The sequence below is a fragment of the Montipora capricornis genome, chromosome 13 (genome assembly GCF_036669925.1).
Source record: "Montipora capricornis isolate CH-2021 chromosome 13, ASM3666992v2, whole genome shotgun sequence".
Lineage (NCBI taxonomy): Eukaryota > Metazoa > Cnidaria > Anthozoa > Scleractinia > Acroporidae > Montipora > Montipora capricornis.
Genome location: NC_090895.1, coordinates 47,288,725 through 47,301,224, shown reverse-complemented (window position 1 = coordinate 47,301,224; position 12,500 = coordinate 47,288,725). Strand labels below are relative to the sequence as shown.

The following is a 12,500-nucleotide window of genomic DNA, read 5'->3' as shown; positions in this document are numbered from 1 at the left end:
ATTTTGCTGAAATCCTAGGATCCTTAATACGCATTTGAAATAAAAAAAGTCAAAGTTCCCGTTATTTCCTAAGTTAGCTTAACTTTATTTTGTTCTTGCTTAGACATCTGAAATAATTTCGCTAACAAGTAAACACAACTATGATTTCCTTTCCTCTTCACAAACAATTAACTTCCTTGAATTTCCTTAACATTCTAATATATCATTCCCCTTATAAAATGATTTTGAAGTTAAAGTAAGTATTCACTAGAATTGATTCACTTCGCAAAGCATATAAAGCGAACTCGGAATAGACCTACACACAGTCCACTTCACAAATCAGTTAGTGGAGTGGTGAGCATACAGCCGCCATCAATTTGAGTTTGCAATCTTGAGTCCTCTTCACAAACTGGGAGGTGAAACTCAAACTAAACTGGCTTTACTTTACGACTACGAAAATTCTAAAATTAAAAAAAAACAAAAAACAAAAGAACCGCAGGATTAGAAAGACAAAAAGGACAAATTATCAGAAACAAAGCTTTGCGGGAACTAGCTGGACTCAGCGGACACGGGGAAGTTACAACTGGCAGAACAGTTAGCTGATGAAGCCTCAACTTCTTCTTCTTGTCCCGTAACTGCCCGTACTTACTCCACACCTCGTTTACAATGTCCTCGTAAGAAAGTGTTGGCAAAACCATTCTCGAATTCAGTTTTGGTTTGATAATGTCTGACTTTTACCAATGCAGAGGCGTCGCAAATTTATACTAATCTAAATCAAGCTTGTTGCCTTAGTTGTTTTGTCTCAGAAATGCCAAGGGAATCAGATTTAATTTAAGATTTGAAACACCACGTTGTCACGTAGGGCACGCAAGAGATCACACGTACACTTCCACTCTCTGGAGGCTTCCGCGAGATGATATGAAGATTTCGATATCAAGGCCGCGATACGATACAGTCTCTAAATCGACGCCGCAATACAATAACAAATATCGAGCATTTGTGAGATCGACAACCTGAGGTACCAAAGAGGAAGACCTGCAGCAGTGATTTTATTTTTCATTTTCTTAACATTATAAATGGTTTTAAAAGGGCTAAATAAACTATGCTTGCACGAGAATTACAAAAAATGCCGAAAAGGGATAGATCATTCTATCATGCAATTGCAATATCTTGTTCCAATATCGCCATTCGTATCGAGAGAACAAATACCGTGATTCGCCGAAACAAAGCAATTGCATTAAATATCCAGACCAAGTGATATTTGTCGAGATAAACGGCGTTCAATCAGTAAAAAACCTACGATAAAGATAACACCACAAATCGCTTAAGGAACCATTTAACTATAAACAAACAAAAGTAAAACTTGAATTTGCAACATTTTTCCTGCACGAAAACCGTAAACGCAAATGATAAAGGAACAATGACCTTCACAAGTGATTGATTTCACCCACTGGGCTGGTGAATGGTTAGTAATGATCTTTTCACACACTTGCCGCTACATTAGAAAGTTGCACAAAAAGACAAGCAGGGATAGACACTAACAAGTTATCCGGTCCCTCAATGCGCTTAGTTTTCTTACACCTTTTTGTTAATCAAAATTAATTACAGAAATCGGCCTAGAGCTTTGCGAGGATGTGTCTTTTTAAGCTCTGAAACTAACTTAACAAGACATTTTTTGCAATTGGGAAAAATTTGAGAAAAATATTGATATTTAAATAAAACATTTTATCAGAGTAAAGGAGCATGCCTTTTTTTCTGCGATAAAGTCGCAAAAATGTACCAATCTGAGCTATCAATCTCTCAAATTTAATCGTCGGTAAATAAAAAAAAGGAAAGTGTAGCCTTAACATAAATAGAAAAATCAAAGAAAAACCAAGCAAGTCAGACTATGTTGGAAGATCGATTTTTCAGAATACTCAGACAATAGAATCGCTCTTGGAGAGTACCTATGTGACACATGCAGGATCACGCAATTGTTGAACTACATTTTTCGGCTGGTAGACCATTGAGAGGTCATAATCTTTACTCTCTTGCCAATGTAATGTAACTAAACTATCAGAAGATGGTTAGGACGGAAGATCTATGCAGATAGTACAAAATTCAAAACCTTGGGCGATATTTTCAAATTATCCCACGGCAACCAACCAACATCGGCTTTAAACACGAAGGCGCACTATATAAGGAAGTCTTCCCTGGGAAGATCGAAGCTCATTTGTCAGTCACCGTTGACATGCGTGGGACGTCTATAAAAGGTGTTCTACAATAAAAAAAGCCCCTTATGGCAATGTGTCCGTAATATGCCATAAAATGTTATCCATCGTTCTTTTTTCAAATTCCCAGTTCCATTTTTTTTTGTGCTAGAAATATCTTTTCGGGCTTCCGTCTCTGTGTTGCTGTTTGTTGATCACCATCTTGGATAATTAATCAGTCGTGCTTGAATGAATTCAAACAATAGCAGTGCGTGAAGAGCCCCCTTTTATAGTGCGTCTTCGTGTTTAACATAAGTAGTTTAACCTTTTTTTTTTTTTTTTTACTATATTCGATTTATAATAATAATGTTGTCGAGGTGGTTGTTCAATTTTTTGAGGTGGTTGTAAGTCATTCCATGTTTTAGTAACTACAGCGAACAGTTTATTTCGGTAGTATTGTCTGAACACAAAAGTTCGCAGTTTTTTTTTCAACGATATTTCTCGAGTCCTATTGTTTGAGCGAGAACGATATTTCGCTGCAATCTGCGTAAGTTCGAGCGAAATTTCGCGGCACTCCAGAGATATTATTTTTTCCACAAGGTCTTCGGAACGCTTTGGAAATACACATCTCGCAAGTGACTTGCCGACGCGTTCGAAACAAAGAATTTTTCCTTGAAGTAAAAAATAACTAAACCTGAGCAGCGCGCCATAGAAACTTTGATAAACAATTATATGGCTAAAGAAAGAGCATTTTACTGTTTGAATGAACAATTTGTGTCAAATATAACCGGAGATATGATTTTTTCCGCAAGGTCTTTGGAACGCTTTGGAAATAAACATCTCGCAAGTCACTTGCCGACGCGTGCGAAACAAAGAATTTTTCCTTGAAGTAAAAAATAACTAAACGTGAGCAGCGCGCCATAGAAACTTTGATAAACAATTATATGGCTAAAGAAAGAGCATTTTACTGTTTGAATGAACAATTTGTGTTAAATATAACCGGAGATATGATTTTTTTCCACAAGGTCTTCGGAACGCTTTGGAAATTAATTAATTGTCAAATTGAAGTGTGGTTCACTAATAAAAATTTGTTATCTGTAAATGCGAGACCAAACTGCAGGAAAAATAAACAATTAATACTCAGCAATGACACCCGCTTATTTTACAATAATTCCTTTTTATTAAAATCGCGGGAAAAGGACTGCATGGCTATCGATGTCTTTCAACACGGACTGCCATCAGTGAACTCTTTTTTTTTTCCCCTCGGTTTGCATTCTGCATTTTGTGACCCTCGTGTAATGACCACAAATGGTAAACGAAATTTCGATCTCCAAACGAGATTTTCGTTCGAAATTTCGCTCACACAAACAAAGTGTTGGAAATTTCGTTTGAAATTTCGCACCCACTTGCGAAATGTCGTTTGAAATTTCGCTCTCACTTGCTAAATTTCGAACGAAATTTCGCTCCCACTAACGAAATTTCGAACGAATTTTGCCACCTTCAGCGAATTTGCCAAGTGAAATTTCGCACATCTGCACGAAATTTCGTTAATGGTGAAACAATAGAGGCCAGCGAAATTTCGCAGATTTACGTAGAATTTCGTAGAACTTCTTCGAAATTCGACGAAATTCGCTATCATTACTTTTGCACAGTACTGTAGTTGTAGTAGTTTCGCTTTCTGCAGTTTGTATGTAACTTTCTTCGCTTCGAGCAGTCAATTCAGTTACTAGCTCCTAACAAGTGTATCATCTTTTCGTCGAGTTTCTGTTTACGATTAGTTCATTTTACTAAGTAAGTTTTGTATCTGTTTGTTTTCTAGTCTTAAACGCTTTTCGCTTTCACTGCATGGGTTTAGTTCGCGCCGTCATAGGCAGTTGAATGGAGAATAAAGCGCGTTTGAATTTTTTTCGCTGGAGTTTTGTAGTGGAGATCACACTAGGGAACACGTTGAACCCAAGTAAAACGTCCCTGTTTATACTACAAAGGAGGCATGCGGCAAGAAATAAATGGACGGTGTGAAACGGTTCATTTTTTATGTTTGGTCACAGCGATGTAACAAATACGAACTACACGATGCGAAATTGAAATTCATGCCATTTTCATGACATCCTATATACAATGCTGTTTAAAGACGTTCGCGCCAATCGTTTCTGCACATCTCTACCACACAGGCACCTTACAAATGTCCAACATTGAGCAAGCGCAAACAGAGTAAAGGTGGCTCAAAGGTAGTTTCAAAACTTGAAAGAATCGTTCTTGTTACATGGATTGACACTACAACAATTTATCACTTAACAGCAATGCTTTGGTACCATATCAAACACCAATTATTGCTGAAAAAAGATTCAGTCATTTGGTAACGTAAAAAGTTACCGTGGCAACAGGAAAGCCCTGCACAAAAAAAACCCATATTGTGGCTTTAGCTGCTCATAATTAAGGTTGGTCTGATTTACATCTACACATTGGTTGACAGAATTTTTAAAATCAACAACACCACAACTGGACGGGAAAGAGATCTTCAACAACTATCTATAACCACAGGGGGCCCACACAATCGGATGTGTAGCCGATTGTTATTTTATAGTAAATGTACTGGATTTACCGTTTGCTTCACCCATAGCGATATATCGTTAACTATGTATGTAAATCAATGATAAATAAACGTTGAATTACCTTACCTGTGGTTTATATTCGTCCTTTTACCTCATAAGCGGTTTTTTGAGCGATTTTGAATGAATTTGAGTTTGCCGTTGACTATGTGGAACAGTCAACGGCAAACTCAAATTCATTCAAAATCGCTCAAAAAACCGCTTATGAGGTAAAAGGACGAATATAAACCACAGGTAAGGTAATTCAACGTTTATTTATCATTGATTTACATACATAGTTAACGATATATCGCTATGGGTGAAGCAAACGGTAAATCCAGTACATTTACTATAAAATAACAATCGGCTACACATCCGATTGTGTGGGCCCCCTGTGCTAAAACTCTTCAACGCAACTCCTTTCCTAGTCATCTCATAGATAACATCATTGAGGGGTATAAACACAAATTTTCTTTTAGACCAACTCAAAACAACACTTCTACTACTGGGGAAAACACTACAGGTATTCGATACTTCAAACTGCCATTTGTGAGTGATTTCTCTACCACCACAGGCAAAAAAACTAAAACACTTCTTGGACGTTTATTGCAAAGATATAAGCATCAGAATTGTTTTTTTCTTCTTTCAAAATCAAGAATTTTTTCAGTTTCAAAGATCCTATTCCAGATGCATTAAAATCTATGGTTGTGTATCAATTTATTTGTGCGGGGTGTAACATTGGCGAGACGTCACGCCACTTTGCAACCAGGGTAAAAGAGCATCTCTCGACTGACAAAAATTCTCATGTATTCAAACACCTGAATGGTTCACCTAGTTGTTAGTGTTCGGCTGGTTGTTTCAAGATTGTAGATTCAGCCAAAACTAGACATTGTCTTAAGCTCAAAGAAGCGATCTACATCAGCCGCTTAAAGCCAGAACTAAATGCGCATTTACAACACAACAATGATGTTTGCTTCTTGTGACTCGATTATGTAATTAACACTCTCGCACTTGCACGCGCAGAATTGTAACTGTTACTGTATTTTTAATTTCAAATTGCAAACGTACTCAAATTGTAAACGTATTTAAAACAGTGGAAAAGGAAACAACACATAACACTGATGATGGCATGAGTCATGCCTAAACATGACTGTCTTTAAAAAGTTGTATTGTGAGCCTGAAATTTCTGTTAATTCTCTTAAATCACTTTCAAGGGAACCGAACCGACTGTATCATACTCTGCTTGGCAGGGATTTTCTTGATTTTTCTCTCTAGTGAGAAGGAAAGGAAACCTTTGCACGGATCTTGATGTTCTGTCACGCATGCGCGTCGTGAACTCAATGCAACGTCACTTCAACTCTTCTGCCGTAGGGCAAACGTTAAAATTCAAACTAGTTATATAACCAGTTAATATTGCCCTGGGCAGCCATCTTAAGAATTGACGATAAGGAACTGGGCTCGATCTTGTTCCGTCATCTGGATTTAACGTCCACATGGTTCCGGATTCATAGCGGATGCAAAAATGTCCACTCTGGAGAGCGTACTCAAATAGTTCCAGATTCGCCAGCAAATTCACCAGTTACGTGTGAACGGAAGGCGTATCCGGAAAGAAAAAGTTGCGGATTTAAAAACATCCGGATACGTGTGGACGGAGCCTAAGTTAGTTGTTGCACCAACCTTAGCAATCTGAGGCTGATCTTTAAGTCTGCTGATGATCTGTGGAACTAAAGCTTGCAGGAAATTCTCTCAACAGCGATTATATTAGGAAACCAGCTTTCTCACTTTATTCGCTGCAATCCAAATGTTCAAAATTAATGTAAGGATTGGAACTGTAAAAATAATTGTGGATGAGTTACATTGAATTTCCAAACCGATACGAGACTAACATTAGTCAGATTCCGAGAGAAATTATTCTCCAAAAGTTTTGTCGTTGTAAGGCAGATTCAGCCATTATGAAAGTTCATCGTATGCGTTCATTTCAGAACCAACGATTTTAGAGCAAACGAGAGACTGTTCGCAGTCTAGTGACAATGTGTATCCTGTATACTGCCATTTGGCAATGGTGACATACCGCTAATGTTACGTGTTACGTGTTTGCGGGCACTAGGATAAAATACCGCGCATAACTTCAAAACATTTTGCAGGTTTAACTTTTGCCCGTAAACGAGCATGAAGCGGTTGAATCACCTTTCATTTTCATTGTATTTAGCGTACAACTGAAAATATTGATTTGCGAAGACATTTTACGTGAAAAAATCCTCAACCAGTGGTCTGCATAAAAATCATAAATCCAAAACATTGTCTTACCGCAGGTGATCCTTTTGAGTAAATCGTGGAGGTGCAATTAACCTTTAGTTTGTCCGAATGAACAAGCGTCTGTGCCATGCTCTTCACGATAATCTCGAAGAAAAACCATGAAAGCTACAAAGTAAAACAATGAAGTACAAGTTACCTTTTTCAATCTCCAAACCGCTGAATTGCTCTTAATTTGTCGGCCAGAAAAAAGAAAAAAGAAAAGAAACCTCTCTAAAGAATAACTCCAGCCAAATCACCACCAGAAAAAAATAGAAGCTCAATCCAGCAATTCCCCTTTTCATAAAAATACCTAATGTTGGTCGAAAATACAAGGCTTGACTTTTCCTGGAATCGCAATCACGATTTTGGAAAAATCTGTCTCGTCAAAGATGGTGGACCAATGCTACGAAAGCGCACGGTCTACAGTTGAAGTACCGTTGAGGTGTGGATTTTTGTTCTGCTTTTGTTTTGTTTTTTGTTTTTTGTTTTTTCGTTTCCAGCTTCCTTTTCTCTCTACACTGCCATAATAATCTTTACATGTATCTTTACGTTCAAAATATCTTTCTTTCGTGTATTTTACTATCAAAACCTATTCTGATTCACATTACTCGACTTATTTCGCTCCCAGGATTGTATGTATCTTTCGATACTGCTTCTTCTCTCACCACCTTTCGCTGAGGTTTGTAAAGAGAGTTTCAAAGCTAATCAAGCGCCACACTACCTTCATGAGGTCGTTGGCAACCGCTGGATCAGCCCCAGGCTTCAAGTTTGACATCAGGTATTTGGACAGCTGCTCATGAATCGTTTTCGTGTTATCTACGGTCAGCTCAGTGACATACACGTACTGAAAATATAAAAATAATAAGGGGTTCGGCGATCACCACTTTAAGCTTCACATTCTATCGCGTGTGTGATCTACATGGAGCTTAAACAGTTCTAACGATAGAACTAAGGCTTTTTAAAATGAGGAAGAAAATGAGGGGTTAATGATGATGATAATTATGACGATGATGATGATAATTATGACGATGATGATGATGATGATGACGACGACGGTGGAAATGATGACAGTACATATATGATAACGACAAGGATAGACACTGACAACAAGATGCGCTACTTCGAATCATACATCTGAAGTCTAAAAAACACATCTAATGACTTCTATTCGATCACCCACCTCCCAGGAAAAGATCAAACATTACAGAAATATGACTTCATTTTTGAACTTCAAAAAACATTAAAATTAACAAACCTTCATGTAAGACTTCACGGCTTCCCACCGGTTGGCTTTATGCAGCAGGGCAGCGATACGAATAAAGACCCTGTCAAACCAGACAAAAAAAAAATGTAATTTCGTGCAACTCTTTATCAAGTGACAGGAGCAATAGAGTTCGTAACACATCGCTAGGGAACACGTTGAACCCAAGTAAAACGTCCCTGTTTATATATACTTCAAAGGAGGCATGCGGCAAGAAATAATTGGACGGTGTGAAACGGTTCATTTTTTATGTTTGGTCACAGCGATGTAACAAATACGAACTACACGATGCGAAATTGAAATTCATGCCATTTTCATGACACCCTATATACAATGCTGTTTAAAGACGTTCGCGCCAATCGTTTCTGCACATCTCTACCACACAGGCAAAAAGTTTTGCAACCTTACAAATGTCCAACATTGAGCAAGCGCGAACAGAGTAAAGGTGGCTCAAAGCAGTTCCAAAACTTGAAAGAAACGTTCTTGTTACATGGATTGACACTACAACACTTTATCACTTAACAGCAATGCTTTGGTACCATATCAAACACCAATTATTGCTGAAAAAAGATTAAGTCATTTGGTAACGTAAGAAGTTACCGTGGCAACAGGAAAGCCCTGCACAAAAAAAACCCATATACCCATATTGTGGCTTTAGCTGCTCATATCTCAAAAACGAACTCGGTGATCCCCATTTTTTATTTCTGAAATGTAACCAGCAATCCAGTTTCAAAATGATTGAAATCTGTAGCTCTAAATCCACTCCACGAAAATTTCAAGTGTGAAAAGATTTTGGTACGAATATATTTAAGTGAGAACAAAATCATGATGTTGCCCTTCCGAAGAAGACATTTCTTAAATTTCCCCGACGGACTAGCTAGTAGAGCACTGTATGACTAGACCATACTAATATATTCCCTCCCATTACCCTCCATTGCAAGCTACTTCCAGTCCAATAATGAGGACACGAATATGCGCCCGGTTGTTCGAAAGCCGATTAACTTAATCCAGGATTAGCGTAAATTTTTGTTCTTTGTTTTCAACTTTTTGGTGAAAGTTTCGTTTCCTTATTTCTGTTTTTCAAGATTAACTTATTCTAATGAAACGTTTTGTCGAATATCAGCGTTGAAAATAATTTGGGAGTAGAGAAATAAACTCCTTGGTTAATTTTTAACCTGGGATTACCGTATAACCGGGTTTTGAACAACCGGGCCCTGGTCTGTTACAGCAGGATATCGCAAGTCCAACTGTAACCTGGGTCTTCCAACACAAGGCCCTCCTTAAGACTTTTGTTTTATACAAAAACTATGGGAGGTTAAAGACATTTTAGCAAGGAACTGTGTCTGCGGAACGGTTCTATGGTTTATTATGTTATTATGTTATTACAAGTCCCTGAGCTAACCAATGGAGCTCGACCTACAACCATGGCAAAAATTCTTTCAGACAACTTCAATAATGAACGCAAAATCCCTTCAATTAACGAAATACGTTATCCTTTATGGCCATTCTCTTCATAGCGGCCTTTTAGGTACCAAACCTCCCCCCCCCCCCCCTCCCTGCAACCTTAACCCGCACCTTAAGCAATGTTGAAGCCAATTGCAGCTTTTCTGAGTGTTTCCGGAATTTAAATCAACATAAATATATTGTAAGGGAGCAAGGGGGAGGGAAACGTTATCCCATGCGATGTCTTTGAAAATTGACTTCATTGTCCCAAGAATGTTGTCCAGGATTGTAGTAAAGGACCATTTAGCCATTACATTAGCCTCTTTTAAATCTACCTCTTGCTATTCCCTAAATGCGTGAAACCAATACATCCCTGCCAGCGATTTTAGGGACCTTACGATAGGACGACGACAACGGCTACCAAAACGCCACAAAACAATGGACTTAATGAACAAAGAAAAACGCTCTACACGCCCTGCACGTGCGTTTTGCATTTTGGTAGATTTCTTCGCCATCCTCGTCCTGACAACGACGCGAATTCACTAATTTTAAGGTCGTGTAGAGAACGTGTGAACCTGACGAAATATTTTTTTTATTTTTGTTCCCAAATAACACCGTTCATGTCAACCTTATTCCCGCAATGTTGGTAAACACTCTGGGTCGATTATTAAAACATATTTTAGACAATGTTTAACAAAACCGCGTTCTAAGCCATTTTCAATATTGCCAACAATCATATCGAAGTATTGTGTGCTGCTGATGGTAACAAGAAGGTTTGCATTTCAGGCTAGAGAGCAATTTATTTACTTAAAATATACCGCTCATAAACAGTTTTGGAGGTCCACTGATTGTCTTAAACCGCGGCCTAAGTTAGACTTTGTTTAAATAACTGGCCCTCTCCATTCCGAACGACTTGGAGTTATCACGAAATTATTGCATTTACTGGAAATAATAATTTTAGACAACGTTCTCGTTGGCATCGTCATCCATGCGTAAGGTTCCTTTTGTCACATACCTGACGACGTTTAGTGACAAGTCTTCATTTCAGTGACAACCAGGATGTGAAAAAGTTGATTGAGTATAACAGGCAGGAATCTTGCGACTGTATGATGACGTTTACTAAATTTAGGACCTGTGTAGGGAATAGAAAGACAAGTTAAATACGCTTTATGTTGCGAGGCAGTATACAAATATATCTTATTAGATGTCTTGGTGTGTAGTATCGCTGAGTATCTTTACGAGTTGTGCTGTAGAAATATTCAGCGATACTACACACCAAAACATCTAATAAGCTATTAATTATCTCACTTTTTTTTTTAACTAAATTCTTAGCAAGTGAATTGCAAACAACCGAGAACGTGTGACAGATTTGTGTATGACATGCGCCGGGGCATCGTCAGCACCTCAACTAGTCAAACAGGTTTTTCGCCATGCAAATATCGCGCGTTTTCTGTACAATAGGGAACTTTAGCAACGACGACAGCAACGGCAACGAGAACGTCATCTCAAAACATAAATTCCCATTATTGTAATCACTTCGAGACTATTCCAAGCTTTTTAACATGACAATGGTTTGGCAGTCCCTCAAGAATGAAACCGATATGAGTCAAGCTTAATTTTGATGAGAAAATGAAAATTTATCCTCACAAGTGCTGACGTGCTCCATAAAACCTCAAATTTGGCTGTTTCACGTTGTTGTTTTGCTGACGACGGCAACCAAATGGACAAAAATGAAAAACGCACGTGCAGAGCGTGCAAAACTATTGTTTTTGCCTACTAAATATGCAAATTTGTGACGTTCTCGTTGCCGTTGCTAAAGCTCCCTAATAACTACTATAGATGGATCATAAAGTTGGATAATAATAACACTTATTTATATACTTTTACTTCGTTAAGATTGAGGGAAACAAACAATACAAGTTGAAACCGTCAGCATTGGTTTTCCTTGAAAGAAAGAGCGGTGTTTTCCCGATGAGGAGAACATAAAATTCTTCCTCGTGGCATCCAAAACGACAATAAAGAGTGAACGAAGAACTGGAGCACAGAACAAGGAGCGTCCATGTGTGATGTTTCGGCCAACAAACACAGGAGTAGACGAAATGGGGATGGCTGCTCTTAAGTGTTCTTTCCTATAGAGTTATGGTGTGGAGTTACAGTTAAAACTACCTGAACCCTGGAAATAAATCTTGAAAGGCCACAATGGAATTTAGTCTATGCACTCTTTTTAAATTGGCTGGCTTTAGAAAGGCTGAATTTAACTAACTCTATGTCGGAACTCTTTAAAAATGAACATTTCCTTTGGAATTTAACTTGAAACACAATCCTGATACATGTGTGTTGTTCTTTTTTTCATCTTCTGCACAACGTGGCTAGTCGATTGGATAAACGTTCTCACCTGATATTATATCAAAATGAAAAGCGCCTGTGGGAAAGGATAATGTGTAAACCTTCAAACATCTATAGTTGCATTTGAAAAACTGTAGGCGCATGACTTTGTAGAGCCCGCATACCAGCGGGACGCATCATCCATCAGGACCTACATTAAACGGCCCAACTCCCCACGCGTTCTTGCCACTCGATGACTACACTGGCATCCGTCCAGTATTACAGACCGAAAGTGACAGGTTCGAAGCCTGGCCTGGGACTCCGATTTTTCAGTTGTCCTCTCATCCGTCGCCAAGCAACAAGTTTCACAGTCTCCTATATTCCTGTGTTAGTCTAAAGCGAAGTTGCATAGAATATGGC

The 12,500-nt window shown here is 38.4% G+C and overlaps 1 protein-coding gene across 15 annotated transcripts in view; it reads right to left on the bottom strand.

The window, feature by feature from the left end:
• Positions 1-12,500, bottom strand: part of LOC138030024 (neuroendocrine convertase 1-like) — a 165,531-nt gene that overhangs the window by 136,354 nt on the left and 16,677 nt on the right. For 13 of the 15 annotated variants that reach the window (XR_011128009.1, XR_011128013.1, XR_011128008.1 and 10 more), the window contains 5 exons: positions 10,771-10,887; positions 8,307-8,376; positions 7,773-7,895; positions 7,064-7,177; positions 6,434-6,546 (listed from right to left, as the gene is read on the bottom strand). Coding sequence is in view for 6 of the 15 variants with exons in the window: in XM_068877884.1 (XP_068733985.1) it covers positions 10,781-10,887 (107 nt within the window). In the remaining 9 variants the exon portion in view is untranslated. Of the gene's footprint in view, positions 1-5,107; positions 6,547-7,063; positions 7,178-7,772; positions 7,896-8,306; positions 8,377-10,770; positions 10,888-12,500 lie in introns of those variants that run through there. The other 2 variants (XM_068877885.1, XM_068877881.1) reach the window with 2 other exon arrangements.